This window comes from Phyllobates terribilis, unplaced genomic scaffold (assembly GCF_046119375.1).
Source record: "Phyllobates terribilis strain yellow unplaced genomic scaffold, ASM4611937v1 Scaffold_2__4_contigs__length_985480577, whole genome shotgun sequence".
Classification (NCBI taxonomy): Eukaryota; Metazoa; Chordata; class Amphibia; order Anura; family Dendrobatidae; genus Phyllobates; species Phyllobates terribilis.
In genome coordinates, this window is record NW_027362762.1 from 830,275,859 (window position 1) to 830,299,054 (window position 23,196).

General features: G+C 44.2%; 1 protein-coding gene across 3 annotated transcripts in view; it reads right to left on the reverse strand.

The window, feature by feature from the left end:
• COL26A1 (collagen type XXVI alpha 1 chain) overlaps positions 1-23,196 on the reverse strand; it is a 757,193-nt gene that overhangs the window by 204,245 nt on the left and 529,752 nt on the right. For all 3 annotated transcript variants that reach the window (XM_073667773.1, XM_073667772.1, XM_073667771.1), the window contains exon 4: positions 7,941-8,002. In XM_073667773.1, coding sequence (XP_073523874.1) covers positions 7,941-8,002 — 62 coding nt within the window. The remainder of the gene's footprint in view (positions 1-7,940; positions 8,003-23,196) is intronic.

Sequence of the window (23,196 nt, forward strand, 5' to 3'; positions counted from 1 at the left end):
AAAAAGGAGGTGGACAAAAGTATTGGCACTGTTTGAAAAATCATGTGATGCTTCTTTAATTCGTGTAATTAACAGCACCTGTAACTTACCTGTGGCACCTAACAGGTGTTGGCAATAACTAAATCACACTTGCAGCCAGTTAACATGGATTAAAGTTGACTCAACCTCTGTCCTGTGTCCTTGTGTGTACCACATTGAGCATGGAGAAAAGAAAGAAGACCAAAGAACTGTCTGAGGACTTGAGAAACCAAATTGTGAGGAAGCATGAGCAATCTCAAGGCTCCATCTCCAAAGACCTGAATGTTCCTGTGTCTTCCGTGCGCAGTGTCATCAAGAAGTTTAAAGCCCATGGCACTGTGGCTAACCTCCCTAGATGTGGACGGAAAAGAAAAATTGACGAGAGATTACAACGCAAGATTGTGCGGATGGTGGATAAAGAACCTCGACTAACATCCAAACAAGTTCAAGCTGCCCTGCAGTCCGAGGGTACAACAGTGTCAACCCGTACTATCCGTCGGCGTCTGAATGAAAAGGGACTGTATGGTAGGTTACCCAGGAAGACCCCACTTCTTACCCCGAGACATAAAAAAGCCAGGCTGGAGTTCGCCAAAACTTACCTGAGAAAGCCTAAAACGTTTTGGAAGAATGTTCTTTGGTCAGATGAGACAAAAGTAGAGCTTGTTGGGAAAAACCATCAACATAGAGTGTACAGGACAAAAAAAGAGGCATTCAAAGAAAAGAACACGGTCCCTACAGTTAAACATGGCGGAGGCTCCCTGATGTTTTGGGGTTGCTTTGCTGCCTCTGGCACTGGACTGCTTGACTGTGTGCATGGCATTATGAAGTCTGAAGACTACCAACAAATTTTGCAGCATAATGTAGGGCCCAGTGTGAGAAAGCTGGGTCTCCCTCAGAGGTCATGGGTCTTCCAGCAGGACAATGACCCAAAACACACTTCCAAAGCACTATAAAATGGTTTGAGAGAAAGCACTGGAGACTTCTAAGGTGGCCAGCAATGAGTCCAAACCTGAATCCCATAGAACACCTGTGGAGAGATCTCAAAATGGCAGTTTGGAGAAGGCACCCTTCAAATATCAGGGACCTGGAGCAGTTTGCCAAAGAAGAATGGTCTACAATTCCAGCAGAGCATTGTAAGAAACTCATTGATGGTTACCGGAAGCGGTTGTTTGCAGTTATTTTGGCTAAAGGTTGTGCAACCAAGTATTAGGCTGAGGGTGCCAATACTTTTGTCTGGCCCATTTTTGGAGTTTTGTGTGAAATGATCAATGATTTGATTTTTGCTTCATTCTCTTTTGTCTTTTTTCCTTGCAAGCAAATTAAATGAAGATAATACCAAAGAATTTGTGATTGCAATAATTTTCAGGAAGAAACTGAGTATTATCTGACAGAATTGCAGGGGTGCCAATACTTTTGGCCACCACTGTATATAGCAGGATGGGGGATGTTAGTACAGAATTGGGGGACATTACCCCTATAGCAGTGTCAGCAGCGGATCCCCCCCATAAGTGTGTCATGACCAAATTTTTGCTTCAATTTTTTTCTATTTTCCTCCTCTAAATCCTAGGTGCGTCTTATGGTCCGAAGTGTCTTAGGCTATGTGCCCACGATGCAGAAATGCTCCAGATTTTTCCTGAGCGTTTCTGCATCTCCCTGGCAGAAAAAAACTCATGCAGATTGTACATGCGTTTTTCCTGCCAGGGACATGCGGATGGGAAGCGTTCTTCACATGCATTTCCGCATGCGGGTTGACAAGCGCTTTCCAAGCGATTTTAGCATCACTTGGAAAGTGCTTGTCAACTTGGTCACACTATATAAATCCATGCAACCGGCATGGATTTATATACTGTGACCGAAAGAATGGTAAAAAATAAAAAATAAATCTATGCTTACCTTCCGATGGCCCCCACAGTCTTGCTTCGCTCCATCCTGGCTGCCGGCAGATCGCGGTACACTGAAGGACCTGCCGACGTCAGCGTCACGTGACCCGTCACATGACTATGACGTCGGCGCAGGTCCTCCAGTCCATCGCGATCTGCCGGCAAGGGAAGACGAGCGCAGCGGGGGCCATCAGAAGGTAAATATAACATTTATTTTTTATTTTATTCTTTTTTTTAACAGTTTCTATGGCACCCGGGTCCGGAGGAGAGTCTCCTCTTCTCCAAACCCGGGTACCATCCGCACACTGAACGCATGTACTCCGCATGTGCTTATCTATTGAAGCGGAATACATGCGTTCTAATGCAAGTCAATGGCAGTGAAAACGCAGCACTTCCGCAAATAATTGGTAGTGCTGCGTTTTTTTCCGCAATGATAATCCGCAGCAGAAATTTCCGCAGCATGTGCACAGCACATGCGGATTATCATTGGGGAACATGGCAGGCCTTCTACCATGTGTTTTTTAAGCGTTTCTGCTGCGTTTTTGCCGCTGTGGAAACGCTTAAAAATGGATCGTGGGCACACAGCCTTACTTAGCTTTTACAGGGTGCCACAATGAACAGAATCACATCTAGACTAAATTTCTTCCCTGGTGTAATTGGTAAAAATGAGCACTATGGCTATATCATCAATCCACTTACAAGTCACTATCAGCTTCCCTAAGAACCCACGACATGGAAAGAGGTTGTCTTAACCAAACAAATTCTTAAAAATACACACAAATAACTTATTAACACTGACATTTCTACGTTAAGATCATAGTAAACTCAAATAACATTTATTTTATCAGTTTCACTGTGCGGGCATTCATATACAAGTGAAAACAGACTTAAATCAGTTTAAGTGTTTCCTTTGCACTTGCCAAGTGTAGTAATTTGTGATTCAAGTAGAAAGTAGGTTTGACTGATTAGAGCGGCCAATGTTAATAAAGGGAAATCCAAAACTTGCTATAAGTGACTGCTTGAGAAGAATGTGTCAAGCTAAATTAAACATGCAGAAGAAAAATACATATTTCCTAACACGTGGGTTAGTAGGTCGTGTGTTAAATTGTAGAATATGTAATGGTACTTACTACTTGAGGGAATTGCAGTAGGTTCCAGTACACACTATTGTGTAGACTTAACATTTACTATTGCACTATTATACATAATAATACAAATAAACATTTTTTATAGTGTACATAAAATTTTATTTTAATTGGAATGTAATATTTCTTTCTTTTTTTTTTCTTTCTTTTTTTCTTCCTTTTTCTTTCTTACTTTTTCATTCTTTGGTACTTTCTTTTTTTCTTTCGTTTTCTGTCTTTTTTGTATCTTTTTCTTTCTTTATTTCATTCTTTCTCTTTCATTCATGCATTCATTTTTTTAGCTTTCTTTCATTCATTTTTTTCCACATTCATTCATTCATTCATTCATTTTTTCTTTCTCTCTTTCTTTTGTTCTCTTTCTCTTTCTCTCTTGCTCCCTCTCTACTTACAAAAATGAAGGTCCTAATTCATCATTGTCTTTGCACCTGTTTTATTTATCTGGTTTTGTGTGTCTTGTTCCATTTTTTTTCTCTGCATCCAATTTATTATTCTATTTGCGCCCTTTTTAAGGTTTGCTTTATATGAGCTCGTCTTTTTTTTTTGTTTTCTGCTTTGTGGGCAGAGTCTAGCAATTCCAAATGTTTTAACATGATTCATCCATTGTGACTTTTTAAAAAGCTGCAACTGGTTTTGGTGCAACTTCACTCTAGTTTCCCTCTGGTGTATTTAAAATTGGCATAAACTTTTGTGACTTTTGGTGCTAAAAGTCGCAAAACTGTCCAAGACAGGAAGAAAGCCCATTTTTTACTTTGTGCCAAATTCATGAATCACGTTCACCATTTTGATGAATATGGTGCCAAAAACGGCAATTAATACCACAAAACCAAAAAGGAAAGCGACTTAAAGAAATGCAACTCAGGGCTGATGAGTGTTATACATTAATGATGAGCGAATATGCTCGGATAACAAATAGGCAATCCCCGCATGTGTTGCGTCTGTCTACCGCCGCAAAACATGCAGCCGCAGGGAGTCAAACATATTAGCAGAGCATACCGAAGATACTCGGATAACACCTGAGCATGCTTGGATAGCACATTATCCAAGCATGTTCGCTCAACACTTTTATACATGTATTTTCCAAGCAATTAGAAGCTTCTAGTATTGTGATTCGCAGCAAATTTATTCAACATTAATCAAATTTTTGGGGAGAATTCACCTCTAGTCATTACTTTTCTCATCTTGACCTAATATAATATCTGGAATGAAAAAAGTGATTTTTTATTGTCAAATCTATAGACTTTAGCTAAAATCTGGTTAATCGGTATGTGAGGGGCTGGCAGCCTGCGTGTACATTGCAGACAATTTTTGCAGTAAAAATGAAAGTTTTTTCCCCTTGCACTCCACAGGCATGAAAGCTTTATGTATGCAGTCATTTTGAAATGCAACAATGCTTGGTGGTTGATTTCCATTCAAGCCCAAGTTCTTTTAAGGGTCATAGCTCGCAGGGTTATAGTGTTCAAGAGTAGCACAGAAACACAAAAAATGAAATATTAATGGTAAACTTTTTTCTTCAAACACAACTTCATCACTCAGACAAAGTTACCACTTGTACTGTCTATGATGGAGGCGAGGAATTTACCATAGGTTTCCAATCAACCATTGCAGACATATCATTTGTTGTTTTAGCTCCAGCACACACACTGGTTCCTACAGACATACAGTCTCTCTCATAGACCCACCAGCCCTATGACTCTGACAGTGACTATTTTGAGGTCTCACTTTTTACTCTTACTGGGCTCCCAAGTTCCACTGGTCATGATATTAACTTGCACCATCCTATATTGAAGCTATGGGATCTGGGACGTCGGTCACTCATTCTCATGTCATAAATCCTAGTGCATAGATGCACCTTTTCGAGGCACGAAACACTTGTGACATGCAGAAGTAGTGCTATTGCTCAAGAAGCATCCATCAACTAGAGGGGTTAACACAGTCACAGGAGATAGGGAGTGTTTTAGCAGAGCCCCACGGTGGATTGTGGACAAGTTGTTTACTGTCTGGCTGGAGCCGAAGAGAAACATGGCTTATGATCTGTAGCTCACAGAAGGCAAGGGAACAGAATTCAATTCAGGAGGGAAGCTAAACAAAGGTCAGTTAGACTCCCTGAGCTTACAGTGTGGAGTATTGTTGGCCAGGAAGATAAGGACTGGAAGAAATCCTGTCATAGGGATCATCTCCCTCATCAAACCCTCCCCCCCTCCATCTCCATGCAGGATAAAGAATGCTGTGTACAATTGAGTCCTTGTGAAGGAAAAGCCTGTGGTTGTGTATGCATTAAAACTGTGCTGTACTGTGCTACAGGATAATAGACTGTGTACTGCTGTGCTGAAACAGAGATTGTACTGTTATTACTGGAGCCTGTTGCTCAAAGAGACATTTACATTGCACTGGCCGTGCCTCATTAAATGTTACTGTTCTACCGTTTATGAGGACTCTTGTCAAATGTGTCTGGTCAGCAATTGAATCTGTCCTGTGAGTGACAGAACCTGCAGCCTATGGTCGCCTTGAGTAACGGTTCCCTTAGGATTCCAACGAATTCATGTAACCGGTCTCGCCCATATCTGAACTTAGGCGGCGTGCGTGTAACACACTGTTACGTATAGACAAGGTTAGGCTCTACCCAGAATTCTAGATAAGTGGAATATGGGGCACTTAAGTTTTGACTTGAATTACTTAAGCCTGTGCAATGGTCACAAATTTCCTTTCCTACTCTATACAGCTATAAGGTTTCAAAAAAAGATATGTGTATTACCTGCCTCAAAGTTAATGTCCTCTTTGCCCCAACTAACGCAGTTCAAAAAATATCACATTCAGCAGCTCATTGCTCTTAAAGCAGCCTCCACCATCCACTGCAAAAGTGACTCTACACTCCTTTATCTGTGACTGGAGCCCCCTTCTCTTCATGACCAAAATGGGCATTGCAGAGGCATGGAGAGGGCGGTGATAGGTCTGAACAAAACCCATCCTGCTTTTCAGTACTTGTTCCAATGGAAAGGCTGGGGGTCATTATTTAGGCCTACCACATGGCTATCCAGGAATCTGCAAATGCCATTTTGGACATGAAGAGAACATGGCACTGACCACAGATATGGAAGAAGCGCTACAAAGCATAGGCTTTTATGTATAGTTGCTAAACATTACAAATGTATAAGTCACATTTATTGTGGGCAATGGAGGGTCACTTTAAATGTTAAGTACATACAAAATTTTCGGCAACTATTCAACTCCTTATGCATATTAAATCTATTATTATTTATTATGCTATATATTAGCGCTTTACAGACATTATCATCACTGTCTACATTGGGGCTCACAATCTACAGGGTGGGCCATTTATATGGATACACCTAACTTAAATGGGAATGGTTGGCAATATCAACTTCCTGTTTGTGGCACATTAGTATATGGGAGGGGGAAAACTTTTCCAGATGGGTAGTGACCATGGCAGACATTTTGAAGTTGGCCATTTTGGATCCAACTTTATTCTTTTTCAATGGGAAGAGGGTCAAGTGACACATCAAACATATTGAGAATTTCATAAGAAAAACAATGGTGTACTTGGTTTTAACGTAACTTTATTCTTTCATGACTTTTTTACAAGTTTATGACCACTTATAAAATGTGTTCAAAGTGCTGCCCACTTATTGAGATGTTGCACATCTCATATCTTCACAGCATAGACAACTACCTTCAGATGACCCCAAATATAAAAGTCTAAGGGGGTCAGATCGGGAGACCTTGGTGGCCATCCAACTGGCCCACGATGACCAATCCACTTTCCAAGAAACTGTTCATGTAGGAATGCTTGGACCTAACACCCATAATGTGGTGGTGCACCATCTTGTTGGAAAAACTCAGGGAACGTGCCATCTTCAGTGCATAAAGAGGGCAACACATCATCATGTAGTAATTTCAGATATCCAGTGGCATTGGGGTTTCCATTGATGAAGAATGGCCCCACTATCTTTGTACCCCATATACCACACCATACCATCAAGATACGAGATGTGCAGCATCTGAAACAACGGATACTGGAAGCCTGTGCTAGCATTTCTTCTGCGGTGTTGCTATCACTGTGTCAAGAGTGGGAGAAGAGGGTTGCATTGACAATCCAACACAATGGGCAGCACTTTGAACACATTTTATAAGTGGTCATAAACTTGTAAAAAAACTTTATATGGATACACCTAAATTAAATGGGAATGGTTGGTGATATCAACTTCCTGTTTGTGGCACATTAGTATATGGGAGGGGAAAAACGTTTCCAGATGGGTGGTGACCATGGTGACCATTTTGAAGTTGGCCATTTTGTATCCAACTTAATTTTTTTCAATGGGAAGAGGGTCATGTGACGCATCAAACTTATTGAGAAGTTCATAAGAAAAACAATTGTGTGTGCTTGGTTTTAACGTAACTTTATTCTCCCACTCTTGACACCCTGTACATTCCTTATCAATATGTCTTTGGAATGTAGAAGGAAACTAGAATATCTGGAAGAAACCCACGCAAACTCAGGGAGGACATACAAACTCCTTGAAGATGTTATTCTTTATGGGATTTAAACCCATGATCCAAGCGCTCCAAAGAAACACTGCTAACCACTGAACCACCATGCTGCCCAAACCTACAAGTAAACTCAATCCATTGTTATGCCAAGACTCAAGACACCATGTCATGGGACTTTTATCTGCTGTCCTGGCTTCCCCAAGTCAATGCATGCCACATTCAGTTGTGACATGTAGCATCCAAATACTTGTCTGACTAGAAATGCGCAGTTAGCGAAACAATGCTTACTGGAGAGTTTATGGCCCTTTTAATTCTAGATGTATCAGGACAAATGTAAAGTTTCAATGACAATGGAAGGCTGAAATACAATAATAGCTATTGATTTTTTTACCTTAGCTTCAAGGCTGCTTATCCTCTCTGCTATCGCTGCCAGTCTTGTACAATTCATGCATTCTGAAAAAAAATTATACAACAAAGATCAATAAACTCAATCAATACAAAATAAAGATGAGGTGACCCTATTAACTACTATGTTAGAGAAATTAATTTCTACAAAAAAAACAACTTTTCAAAATGGAATAGTGATGATATTCCCTCTCCTTCTCTTTAGTTATTCTATTTCAGCTTCCAGTTTAACTACCAGTCTCAATGAAAAATCACTGTTTATGGATATGAAAAGGTTGTGAGATCTTTACAATGGTAATTGTTCTGTTAGGCTATTCATTTAGCCCCACTGTTTATATAGACATTTCCTACTTGCCTCTGTTCCCATGATTTTATCATGACAATGTGCTATGGAGCTATTTCCTTACTAATGATCGTAACATATGTTACTACTACCCACATAATTATCATAATAATCTCTAGATGTGACCATTCCCATTCTAATTGGTATCCAGTTATTTTAATTCCACCAACTTCAAACCATAGTAAAGAAATACAGAATGATGCAACAATTCATTATACTCTGATATAAAAATTACACTCATAGTTATTCTTCAGAAAATTTTGCCATAACAATAAAATTCTAAAACTATTACTGTAAAGAACGCTTATTACAATTTATCCATGTGATGATAAAAACACTCTAAATGGATGTGACAGATTTCATCAAATTCTGACATATCTCATTTACTTACGTTGGGTATATCATGTAGGTAGTGATATAACACAATTTTTGGGTCAAAAAAGTGGTTAAGACTAGTGTTGAGCCACCCCCGTAGTGTTCGAGTTCGGTTCGGTTCGTCGAACACCCGTGTGTTCGCCGAACTGTTCGTCGAACTGTTCGTCGAACACCTTCGAACACCGTTAAAACCAATGGCAGGCAAACAAAAACACATAGAAACACATAGAAAACACCTTCAAAGGTGTCCAAAAGCTGACAAACTGCTCAGAAGACATAACTAACACATGGAAAAGTGACAAGTACATATAGTCATGGAAAATAAAAGAGGTGGAGGAGTAAAAGGAGGGGGAGACACAGATATAGGCATGTCATGCCCTTCTAAAATCCAAAAAGTGAGAAGCCGACACGGCCAGTCCGCTCCTGCCCGTGCCACCTCCGTGTCGCCGGGTTTGTGCCAGAGCCGTGGTAAACCCTGACGGCCAGCCCCCCTCTCCCAATACTGGTGCCTGTCCGCTGGTGGGTCGAGCGAGCCCCCCTGTGGTGGAGGCAGCTCTAAGCTTCTTAATTTAAATTGTCTCTCTAATTTGAATGAATACACTTTAAATCCATTTACAAGGATCTATTGGAGGGCAAGTCTCATGCCAGCAGCCGCGGTAATTCCAGCTCCAGTAGCGTCCACTAAAGCTGCTGCAGTTAAAAAGCTTTTATAAGGATCGAGCTCGGCTGTCCACCGCAAGGCATCCTACTGCCAGTCCCAGCCCCTATGCCTTGGGGTGCCTCCTGATGCTCTTCACTAAGTATCCCATGGTCCCGAAGCATTTCCTTTGAAAAAATTAAGTGTCTAAACTACAGGTGGTGTAGCTTGCTTAACAGCCGGGATAATCCGCTGACTAGCAGACACTGCTACTAGGCACAAAGTATTTCCTGGGCTAGATGCAGTTAAAAATTTGTAATTAGATACTCTCGTTGGATGCTGAGAAAGCATTCCATAGAGTCTCCTGGCACGCCATATATGATTCTCTTAAAAAGCTTGGGGTAGGGGTCTAGGGGACCCTTTTATAGCCAAAATCACGGCCCTGTATCGCAATACGTCACCTAGGCTGAAGATAAATGGAACTGTAGCACCCTGAGGGCTCGGTTGCTACAGACGTATTGCACCTCACCCAGAGGTGTGATATCTCACTCTCAGGTAAGGATGGAGTGTGGATCAGGACCCGACACCTGCATGCATTACACCACATTGCCGTGGGGCAGGGCGACCAATATGCCCCTGAGATGGGCACGACAGTCCCTGTCCCTGGCTGGAGTGGGGGGAGGGAACACTGAGGAAGGGGAACCCTGTAGTGCAGGAGCAGGGAGGAAGCAGTTCCTGGGTGCATTGAGAAGGGAGTATAAAAGGTGGGCACCATCTTAGTTCAGTGCAGAGAAGTCTGAGCAGAAGTGGCAGGGAGCAGGGGCTCTGCATGAGCTCTGCTCCGGAGGCGGGCCTAGTAACAGAGGCCCAGGCCTGGAAGAGGGAGAAGGAAGGAAGAGGAGCGGAGAAGGCTCCAGGAACGAGGAATGAAGGGATCCCAGGGGTGCGGACGGGCGAGTCGCCACCGCACGCCTGAATCCACCTGCGTGGAGGGGCCAGGCCAAAGGGGGAGACCGGTCCCCGAACTAGTGGAGGCAGGAAACGACCCTCAGCTAGAAACCGGAGGCTCTGACATTTTATGTGGCGCAGCCCCTCGCTACACCCGCTAGGAAGGCACCACATAGGGTCAGGGAAACTGGCGCCAAGTTTACCAAGAGGAGGCCCGAGGCAGCCGGACAGAAGTGTTGGTAAGAAAGGCCAGACAAAGGACACACAAAAGGGGTCCTGTGAAGTGCTCCAAAGTTATCTGGGAGTTGTCTGAGCCCCTCACCTGGTGAGCACAGTACGACGTGGGCAGCCGTTACTTGCAGACGTGGTCTGGATAATAAGAACTGTGAGTAAAGGCCCTGGACTGCATCACTGACTCCGTGTTGTTACTGCTGCTGCCCTGCACCATCACCCCCATCCTCCGCATACACTGCCCTGAGGCTATACTCCTCCCGTGGGGAGTTATGCTACGCTCTGCTGCACCCACAACACCAGCCTCAGCGGTCTGCCCTGTAGCGGCGGTTCACTCTGACCGCAATCCACGGGTGGCGTTGTCGGACATTTAAACATCAAAACCACATAAATAGTTCCGCCACTGGTTTGACCGCCCTGAGCCACGGAACCGGGTCGCCGCCACGAAGACTACAACCACCAGCATCCACCAAAAAGGGTCCGGCTCCGGGTGTCCCAAGGCCCAGGGGGTGCGTCAGAACATTTTCATCACCTTTCACAATCACCAATGGGACAAGGCAGGGATGTCCTCTGTCCCCTCTCTTATACATCCTAGTGACGGAGCACCTGCTCTCATCAATTCGCCATAACCCCAATATTAGGTGGATTGAGGTGGGAGGCACCGAGTACAAGTGCTCTCTATTTGCTGATGATGTCCTAGTATATATCACTCAATCACATATATCCATCCCTGCTGTTATGGCTGAAATAGATCACTTTGTTACATGGTAAAATTTTAAAATCAATGCAGCGAAGTCAGAGGCCCTCGATGTCTCCCTCCCCAAATCCATATAGGATTCCATCCAGTCCAACTTTCCCTTTGCCTGGCCCTCACAGGGTATCAAATACTTAGGAATTCCTATTCATAGAGACCTCTCCCATCTATGTTATCTTAATTTTGGGCCCTTTATTGAACAATTCCATACAGACCACGGTTGGCAAGTTAGAACTGTAAGATTCACTACGTGAACCACTGGTGTTTTGTGGAAAAGCACATGTACACTGCGTTCCAAATTATTATGCAAAAAGTGTTTAGGAGTGATAAGGGAAGAATTTGTTTGTTTGTCAGTTAAACTCATTGATGGTGATGTGTGTCAGGGCTCTTTATATCACTGTAAGCAATTGCAGACACCTGTGCTAATTAGTTTGGCAGGTGTGTCCAATGAAAGGCAAGACTACTTAAGAAGGCTCTCTCACATTATTAAGCAGCCTACATTTTCTGCCAAAATGGGAAAGAAAAAGGATGTGTCGGCTGCTGAGAAGCAACAAATTGTGGAGTGTTTAGGTCAAGGCATGACTACAATCAACATTGTGCGATGATCAGGATGAAGTGTCTTGGCAATCAAGAAGTATGTAGCTGATTCACAGTACACACGTGTGCGTGCTGATAAGGGCAAATTGAGGACTCTTTCCTACAGGCAATTACGTCAGGTTAAAAGAGCAGCGGCAAGAAAGCCTTGTCATAGCAGCAGACAAGTTTTTGAAGCTGCTGGTGCCTCCAACGTCCCCCGAACAACAAGATGCAGGGTCCTTCAGAGGTTTGCAGCTGTGCATACGCCATCCTGTCGACCTCCTCTATCCACTTCACACAAGCAGAAACGGCTCCAGTGGGCCAAACATTACATGAAGACTGATTTCAAAACTGTTTTGTTCACGGATGAGTGCCGTGCAGCGCTCGATGGTCCAGATGGATGGAGTGGAGGATGGCTGGTTGATGGACACCCCACGCAAACACGGCTACAGCGCCAACAAGGAGGAGATGGAGTAATGTTTTGGGCTGGAATCATGGGGAGAGAGATTGTCGGCCCCTTTAGGATCCCTGAAGGCGCTAAAGATGAACTCCATAATGTATGTGGATTTTCTCAAACAGCACTTCCTGCCATGGTTCAAGAAGAAGAACCGTGTATTTCACAGCAAGATCATTTTTCTGCATGATAATGCACCATCTCATGCTGCACATAAAACATCTGCATCTCTGGCTGATATGGGCATAAAAGAGGACAAACTTATGGTGTGACCCCCATGCTCCCCTGACCTCTACCCCATTCAGAACCTTTGGATCATCATTAAAAGGAGTGTCTATGATGGCGGGAGGCAGTTCACATCTAAGCAACAGCTCTGGGAGGGTATTCTGTCCTCATGCAAAACAATTGAAGCAGAAACCATCCAAAACCTGACAAATTCAATGGACGAGAGAGTTCAGAAGCTCCTTTCGAACAAGGGGTCCTATGTGAAAATGTAACATCACCTACAATAAAGTTTTGAGTTGAAAACTGTTTGATTTCAGTTTCTAACAACCTGCTAATGCTTATAATTTCAAAAATGACCATTTTTTTGGTCTTTATTAAAATGAAAAGGTTGATCGAAAAGTTTGGGGGATCTAAGAGTGTGGCAACCCAGTAGTCATGATTACTTCGAATTCTGACAATATGAGGGTCATGCTGCAGGTAGTGCAGCAAGAAGGCACTTATGTGTCTTGCGCATCTCGGAGCCCCAAAATTATTTTCCGGGCTAGATGCAGCTAAAAATTATTTTTAATTTTAAATCTGGTGGAGCTTATTATAGATGGCCTAATAGGATCAGTGCTGCACACTGCTACAAAGCCCAAATTATTTTCCAGTCAAGATACAGATAAACATGATTAGTAATTTGAAAGCTTGAAACGGTTGGTAGGGTGATTTTAACCAATCATCAAGCTTTTACTCTCCCCAGGATGACACAGGGGTAGAAAAGTCATTTCGGATCCATGATTTGTTCATCTTTATGAACGTGAGTCTGTCTACATTATCAGTGGAGAGCCGCGTGCGCTTATCTGTCAGCACACCACCAGCAGCGCTGAACACACGTTCAGACAGAACGCTGGCTGCGGGGCATGACAAGATCTCCAAGGCGTAAGTGGCTAGCTCCGGCCATTTATCCAGATTGGAAGCCCAAAAAGAGCAAGGGTCCAGTGACACAGTCGTGGCTTCAATGTTTACTTGGAGATACTCCTGTACCATCGTCTCTAGGTGTTGACTATGTGTCAGACTTCTTGTCTCCTGTGGCCTTGCAAAGGATGGGCTAAAAAAGTGGTGAAATGATTCCGCAAAATTGATGTTACCAGCAGATACTGTGGTTCTGTTACGGTTTGAGTGCTGAACACTTGACGGTCCCACGGTTGGCAAGTTGGAACTGTGAGATTCACTACGTGCACCACTGGTATTTTGTGGAAAAGCACATGTAAGATTCTGCAACAGTCTCTGCTGATACTCCTGCATGCGTGCATCCCTTTCTATGGCAGGAATAATTTCTGCAAATTTACTTTTGTACCGGGGATCTAACAGTGTGGCAACCCAGTAGTCAGGATTATTTCTAATTCTCACAATTCGAGGGTCATGTTGCAGGTAGTGCAGCAAGAAGGCACTCATGTGTGTTGCGCATCCAGGAGCACCAAGTCCCTGTTGTGTTGGTGGCGAGGTAACAATCATGCTTCCTTCCTCTGTCCTCTCCCCCCAACCTCGCACAACAGAAATGTGATCAAGGTCTCCCTCATCTGATGAGTCTTCCATCAGTTCGTCCTCCACTTCTTCCTGGGCTCCTGCACCTTCCTCACTAGTTTGGCTGCTACCATGCGCCCTGGTAAAACCATCTCCCCCACCCTCACATGCCTGCCGCCTTGGTGCTGCCGACCGTCTGGACCTTGCAGATGTTAGCCCTTCCGCATACAACTCCTCCTCCTCTACTTCCTCCACCTCCTCTTGTGCCACCACCTGACTCCGAATTCTGTTTAACATGTGCTCCAGCATGTAAATCACCGGAATAGTCATGCTGATAATGGCATCGTCAGCACTAAACATCTTCGTCGCCATTTCAAAACTGTGCAGAAGGGTGCATAGGTCCCTGATCTGAGACCACTCCTCCAGCGTGATTTGCCCCACCTCTGAATCTCGTTGGCCCAGGCTATACGTCAGAACGTATTGCACCAGGGCTTGTCGGTGCTGCCACAGTCGCTGCAACATGTGCAGAGTTGAATTCCACCGGGTAGGCACATCGCATTTTAGCCGGTGAAGTGGCAGGCCCAACGACTTCTGTAGAGATGTAAGTCGCTGAGCTGCGGGATGCGAACGGCGGAATTGAGCACACAGCGACCGTGCCCTCTGCAGAAGGCCATCTAGTCTGGGATAGTGGGCTAAAAATTGCTGGACAACCAGGTTCAACACGTGAGCCATACAAGGCACGTGTGTGACATTGCCCCGGCGAAGGGCCGCACCCAGGTTTGCAGCATTGTCGCACACGGCCTTCCCTGGTTTCAGGTCCAGTGGAGACAACCATTCATGAAATTGGTTCTCCAGAGCTGACCACAACTCCTCAGCTGTGTGACTCACATTTCCCAGACATTTCAAAGTAAAAACCGCCTGATGACGTTGAGCCCTACTGCCAGCATAGTAAGGAGGTGTGCAGGATCCCTTCTGCGCAGTTAGAAAGCTTGTGGCATGACCAGACAGGCTTTGGGTGCAGGTGGAAGACCGAGAGGAGGTTGAGGAGGCAGAAGCAGTGGAGGAACTTTGACATAAAGAGGATTGACGCACAACTCGTGGGGACGGCAAGACTTGGACAGCAGCCCCTTGTCCTGCTGTCACCATAGTTACCCAGTGCCCAGTCAGCGACATGTAACGCCCCTGTCCATGCCTACTCGTCCAAGTGTCTGTGGTGAAATGCACCCTGTCACACACAGAGTTTCTCAAAGAAGCGGTGATGTTGTGTGCGACATGCTGGTGGAGCGCAGGCACACCTTTCTTTGAGAAGTAGTGCCGACTGGGCATCTGGTACTGGGGCACTGCGACGGACATAAGGTCTCGAAAATCCTCTGTGTCCACCAGGCGGAAAGGCAGCATTTCTGTAGCCAAGAGCTTGCAGATGGTGAAATTCAACCTCTTAGCTTTCTCATGGCTAGGAGGAAATGGTCTTTTACTTGTCCACATCTGAGGGACCGAGGGCTGGCTATTGTGCTTAGACGGGGTTGATAAGGGTGTCCCCGGCAAACTGCCGGTCTGTGAGGAAGATGCAGGCGGACATGTTAGGTTGCCTTGATCCAAAGGTGGTGCTATCGATGTCGGACAGCGCTCAACACCAGCTGGTGTTACCACCTCCAAAGAAAATGATGACCTGCCAATCACGCTGGCTGTTGCGGGTAAAGAGGTGGCAGGTCTGCGCCCCAAAACAGGTGTGACTGCTGTCCCCCCAGTCACAGAGGATGAAGAGGCCGCGGATGCACAAGATATGGCAGACGGTGGTTGGCCCGGCCGGCTAGGCCGCATTGTAGCACACTGAGCTTCCCACTGCAACTTATGCTTCATGTCCATGTGCCGGTTCATGCATGAAGTACTCAAACTATGTATTTTTTGGCCTCTACTTAGCTTTTGCTGACAAATGTTACAGATAACACGAGTTGGGTCATCTTTATCGATCTGAAAAAATGCCCAGGCTATGCAAGGCTTAGCACCCATGCGACCTGAAGAGCCACCACGACTTGTGGTGAGAGGCAGAGTTGTGTTTGAGGATGCAGTTGTTAACGTGCTTCCAGTACTACGTCTCTGTCCAGGAAGGCGCAATCTGACCTCGTCGTCACTAGCATCTTCCTCCACCTCCTCTGCTGACCTCATCTCTTGGCTGACTGTGGGTTGACAGTAAGTGGGATCTCCAACCTCATCATCATCACCCTGTGTGTTATCACACCCGTCGTCCTCAGAGCCAACCTGTTCCTGCCCTGACAAAAAACTAAAGTTGTCGCTCCAATCAGGTATTTGAGTCTTATCATCGTCTTCCTCATTGTCTCCACCAACAGGAGTTACAGTTTGGGAATGAGGGTCTACATTATGGTCAGAACCTTCTGCGTCTGGTCCTGGATCTGACTCATAAAGATTCTGGGCATCAGTGCAGATCATTTCCTCGTCTGGATTCACAGAAGCGCTGGAGTCGACCTCTGATTCCCAGGCTATAGTATGAGTAAACAGCTCTGCAGACTCAACCATCTGTTCTACCTCATACTCAGACGAGCAGCTGGAGATTTGGGAGCTGTGAGGAAGCAAGTGCGATTTGGGTGACACCTTTGAGGACTGGAGTATTTGTGATGTTGAAGTTGATGTGGAGGAGAGCCCACTTAAAGGAGCACTTGATATCCGTTGAAGCACCTGCTGTTTTTGTGCCTCATCTGGAATTTGTAGCGATTGGCGTGGCCGTAAGAAAGGGATCTTATCACATTGTCCGCTAAAAGAAGTAGACATTTTAGTTTGGCTGGAAGATGGTCTTTCTTCTGCAGATGTTACTGTTGCTTTAACACCTACACGCCTATTCCCCTTTCCACCAGCAGCAGGCCTTTTTCCACTCACTTTGGTGGTTAACTAATTCACAACTCTGGAGTTGTTTGCACAAGAAAAACAATGGATGGTAACCGAGCAGAGCTGAGTGGCCAAACTGTGGTATTAGGCCAAAACTATTGGCTGGGTTAGATGCAGAAAAAAATTATATTCAGTTTGCAACCTGATGGAGGTCAGTATAGATGGACTAATACAACAAGTCCCACACACAGCTAGAAGCCCAATATTTTTTCAGAGGTAGATGCAGAAAAAAATATATTCAGTTTGCAACCTGATGGAGGTCAGTATAGATGGACTAATACAACAAGTCCCACACACAGCTAGAAGCCCAATATTTTTTCAGAGGTAGATGCAGAAAAAAATATATTCAGTTTGCAACCTGATGGAGGTCAGTATAGATGGACTAATACAACAAGTCCCACACACAGCTAGAAGCCCAAATATTTTTTCAGAGGTACTGTAGATGCAGATAAAAATTATTTTTAATTTGCAACCTGATGGAGGTCAGTATAGATGGACTAATAGAGAAAGTCCGACACACTGCTAGAAGGCCAAATATTTTTTCAGAAGTACTGTAGATGCAGATAAAAATTATTTTTAATTTGCAACCTGATGGAGGTCAGTATAGATGGACTAATAGAGAAAGTCCAACACACTACTAGAAGGCCAAATATTTTTTCAGAGCTAGATGCAGAAAAAAATTATATTCAGTTTGCAACCTGATGGAGGTCAGTATAGATGGACTAATACAACAAGTCCCACACACAGCTAGAAGCCCAATATTTTTTCAGAGTTAGATGCAGAAAAAAATATATTCAGTTTCAACCTGATGGAGGTCAGTATAGATGGACTAATACAACAAGTCCCACACACAGCTAGAAGCCCAATATTTTTTCAGAGGTAGATGCAGAAAAAAATATATTCAGTTTGCAACCTGATGGAGGTCAGTATAGATGGACTAATACAACAAGTCCCACACACAGCTAGAAGCCCAAATATTTTTTCAGAGGTACTGTAGATGCAGATAAAAATTATTTTGAATTTGCAACCTGATGGAGGTCAGTATAGATGGACTAATAGAGAAAGTCCGACACACTGCTAGAAGGCCAAATATTTTTTCAGAGGTACTGTAGATGCAGATAAAAATTATTTTTAATTTGCAACCTGATGGAGGTCAGTATAGATGGACTAATAGAGAAAGTCCGACACACTACTAGAAGGCCAAATATTTTTTCAGAGCTAGATGCAGAAAAAAATTATATTCAGTTTGCAACCTGATGGAGGTCAGTATAGATGGACTAATACAACAAGTCCCACACACAGCTAGAAGCCCAATATTTTTTCAGAGGTAGATGCAGAAAAAAATATATTCAGTTTGCAACCTGATGGAGGTCAGTATAGATGGACTAATACAACAAGTCCCACACACAGCTAGAAGCCCAAATATTTTTTCAGAGGTACTGTAGATGCAGATAAAAATTATTTTGAATTTGCAACCTGATGGAGGTCAGTATAGATGGACTAATAGAGAAAGTCCGACACACTGCTAGAAGGCCAAATATTTTTTCAGAGCTAGATGCAGAAAAAAATTAGATTCAGTTTGCAACCTGATGGAGGTCAGTATAGATGGACTAATAGAATGATGCTATGCCCAAAAGATTTTACTTCACTAGGTGCAGTAAAAAAATTGGTATTCTATACACAGGTGGTATATCTTGCAACACAGATAGGCTACTCCACTGACTAACACACTCTGCAATAGGCCAAAAAGGATTAGCTTTGCTAGATTCAGCCAAATGCTGTGAAAAAAACTTGCACAGCACTGGCACAGACCTGCCTGGCAAAAACTGATAGGAACTGATGTAACCTAGTCCTGAAAAGGACTGCAATCACAATTAGTCTTTACTCCCACAACCTATCTATTTAAGAGCACAGACCTGCCTGATAAAAGTCGTAGGAAATGCTGTAACCTAGTCCTTAAAAGGACTGCAATCACAACTATTCCCTACTCCCAAGCTATCTGTATATTTGTGCGAAAATTGGCTTGAAATTAACAAGGTATAGCGCACACAGCAACAGCGGTGCCGTCTAACACGCAGCTGCAGCAGTGAGAAAATGGTGGCGCCGGGGAAAATGGCTTGGTCTTATAGGGCAAGGACATGTGACATACACTGCCAATGACACATGCCCTTGCTTGTGTGAAAAAAAGCACTTCGCTCCGTGTGTGCGCTGCTGATAGGCTGACAGATTGCACCTCCCCACTGTAAATGCGGGAAAGAGAAAAAAAAATGGAGATCTTCATTGTTCCTGCAGAGATCCATCCCCTGCCCCTCCCCCCGCCCCGCTGTACACTCAAACTGCGTATTAACATTAATTTTCATCATTACTGAGAAAAAATCCAGTTATGATTTTGGTGCACGAACAGTTATCGAACATAACCTCGAACAGCCGAATTTTTCTCAAATTGTTCGTGTTCGCCGAACGGCTCGAACACCACCCAAAACAGCTCGAATTTGAGATTGGCGAACAGTTCGAGTAGAACAACGCTCATCTCTAGTTAAGACTATTCTATTATTTGTATCAATACACTATATAACCATGATTGAATGGAAAACAACACTCGTGATGATATACAGTACAGACCAAAAGTTTGGACACACCTTCTCATTTAAAGATTTTTCTGTATTTTCATGACTTTGAAAATTGTACATTCACACTGAAGGCATCAAAACTATGAATTAACACATGTGGAATTATATACTTAACAAAAAAGTGTGAAACAACTGAAAATATGTCTTATATTCTAGGTTCTTCAAAGTAGCCACCTTTTGCTTTGATGACTGCCTTGCACACTCTTGGCATTCTCTTGATGAGCTTCAAGAGGTAGTCACCGGAAATGGTTTTCACTTCACAGGTGTGCCCTGTCAGGTTTAATAAGTGGGATTTCTTGCCTTATAAATGGGGTTGGGACCATCAGTTGTGTTGTGCAGAAGTCTGGTGGATACACAGCTGATAGTACTACTGAATAGACTGTTAGAATTTGTATTATGGCAAGAAAAAAGCAGCTAAGTAAAGAAAAATGAGTGGCCATCATTACTTTAAGAAATGAAGGTCAGTCAGTCCGAAAAATTGGGCAAACTTTGAAAGTGTCCCCAAGTGCAGTTGCAAAAACCATCAAGCACTACAAAGAAACTGGCTCACATGAGGACCGCCCCAGGAAAGGAAGACCAAGAGTCACCTCTGCTTCTGAGGATAAGTTTATCCGAGTCACCAGCCTCAGAAATCGCAGGGTAACAGCAGCTCAGATTAGAGACCAGGTCAACGCCACACAGAGTTCTAGCAGCAGACACATCTCTACAACAACTGTTAAGAGGAGAATTTGGGCAGCAGGCCTTCATGGTAAAATAGCAGCTAGGAAACCACTGCTAAGGACAGTGGAAATCTGTGCTTTGGTCTGATGAGTCCGTGGCGCCCCTGAGGGTTTGACCACCACAGGGATGCTGCACTTCCCTAATGGAGTGTAGTGTTCCTCCTCTGAGGTAAGAACAGTGCGATGGTCAGGACCCTTCCTTCACATCCAACACCACACTTCTCCCACCAGAGGGGGCTAGAATGCACTAGGTGCTGCCCTCCTGGTTACCGGGAGACTGGGGAACCAAGAGCTAGGGGAACCATTTAGTGGGTGAGGGTGGAGGACTCACATTTTAGTGACACTTTAAATTTCATATTTAATAAAAAAAACATTTTGGTTTTTGGTCTTTGTATTGTGATCTTCCTCCCAGAGCGTGGATCCTGTGTGGGCCTGCAGAGGACGGAGACACGGCCCTCGTACCTTAGCCTTGGGTCGAGGGGCAGGTTGCAGATAATGAATGTCTCAACCCGGTCAAGGACCATGACCAAGAAGGCCCAGAGCTCAGGAGTGTAGCTCCACAGCAAATGGATCCCAGGGAGGATGCAGACGGAGCGGTATACGCCACGTGTCCTCGCCAACCTGATATATTCAGAGGGAGTGTCGGCTGCAAGAGGGGTACCGGCCCCCGACACCCGACCTTGCTACTCTACGTCCTGGTCGGGAAAGCCCGGTAGGCCCTGCGGATCCCACCGGGTAACGGAAGAAGCGGAGCTGCCACCCGTACCCTTTTTCTGAGAGGAGTTCAGAGGGAGACCCGGCCTATCTACACACACACAGACAGGAAAGTACCCGGTCTGCAGTCTAGGAACACTCTGGTGCGGGGTCCTGATTGAACGCTGGACTTGCTTGGAGGTTGTCGGACCCCCCCCCCCCCCCGTCTCTGGTGACCGCAGAACTCCGCGAGGAGCAGGGAGAAGCCTTGCAGCTGTACTCTAGAATGTGAGTAAACACCCTGGAAGTTAACCCTTATGGCCTCCGGACTCTTTATTCTGCATTACACCATACTACGCAGCACCAGACCTCCTAGACTACTACCCCCGACATCCTGTCCCTCTGCCCTGAGGCCTTGCTCCGCCTGTGGGGAGTAGTAACAACGACAGCCGCCATAACACCATGCCTCAGCGGACTGCAGTGGCGCTGGTGGCCTTCACCAGGTGCAACAGGTGGCGTAGTCGAGATCAGCCACTCAAACCAGATAAGCCCGTACCATCTCTTTTTGTTTTAATGTGACGACCCAGGGCACGGGTCGGGTCCGGGCCACGGCTGCACCCCATCTCTACATCAAAGGACCCGACTCCGAGTCCCCCATCTCCCAGGGTAAGGGCTTACAGAGGACGCGCGTGAGTCACACAAGTCCAAATTTGAGATCTTTGGTTCCAACCACCGTGTCTTTGTGCGACGCAGAAAAGGTGAACGGATGGACTCTACATGCCTGGTTCCCACCGTGAAGCATGGAGGAGGAGGTGTGATGGTGTGGGGGTGCTTTGCTGGTGACACTGTTGGGGATTTATTCAAAATTGAAGGCATACTGAACCAGCATGGCTACCACAGCATCTTGCAGCGGAATGCTATTCCATCCGGTTTGCGTTTAGTTGGACCATCATTTATTTTTCAACAGGACAATGACCCCAAACACACCTCTAGGCTGTGTAAGGGCTATTTGACCAAGAAAGAGAGTGATGGGGTGCTACGCCAGATGACCTGGCCTCCACAGTCACCAGACCTGAACCCAATCGAGATGGTTTGGGGTGAGCTGGACCGCAGAGTGAAGGCAAAAGGGCTAACAAGTGCTAATCATCTCTAGGAACTCCTTCAAGATTGTTGGAAGACCATTTCCGGTGACTACCTCTTGAAGCTCATCAAGAGAATGCCAAGAGTGTGCAAAGCAGTCATCAAAGCAAAAGGTGACTACTTTGAAGAACCTAGAATATAAGACATATTTTCAGTTGTTTCACACTTTTTTGTTAAGTATATAATAATTCCACATGTGTTAATTCATAGTTTTGATGCCTTCAGTATGAATGTACAATTTTCAAAGTCATGAAAATACAGAAAAATCTTAAAAATGAGAAGGTGTTTCCAAACTTTTGGTCTGTACTGTATGTCTTCCTGAAAGACACAAAGTAGGGCTGGGTATATCATATGATGGACCCCACTGACTTATAGTGGATATACAAAGTCTACACATCCCTGTGAAAAAGGTCATTATCATGTAAAAATATCATACCAAGAAGAACCATTTAAGAACTTTTTCCACCTTTTAATGCTACCCATAATCTATACAAATCCATTATGAAAACTGAAATCATTTTGAGAGCAAAAATAAAAATAACAAATCTAAAATAATGTGGTTACATAAGTGTGAACACCCTTTTATAATTGGGGATGTGGTTGTGTTCAGAATTAGCCAATCACATTTCCACTCATTTAAATAGTGATTCTGATTAACCCCATATAAAGTTTAGTTGTTTTAGCAGGATTTTCCTGACATTTTCTTAGGTTCATTTTACAGGAAAAACAGTTTACAGCACAGCAAAGGGATATCATTGTTGAAAGTTATCAGTCAGAAGAGTACAATTAAATTTCCAAGGCATTAGATATACCATGGAACACTTTAAAGACGGTCATCAAGAGGTGGCATAGATTTGGCACAACAGTGACATTACCTAGAACTGGATGTCCTTCCAAAATTGATGAAGAAAACAAAAAGAAAATTGGTCCAGGAGGCTGCCAGCAACATTAAAGGAGCTGCAGAATTCTCTAGCAAGTACTGGTTGTGTACTGCATGTAACAACAATCTCTTTTATTCTTCATATGTCTGGTCTGTGGGGTAGAGTGGCAAGATGGAAACCTGGCTATGTATAATTCTATGTATAATGGGTCTGTTGGTTTTTTTGTGGT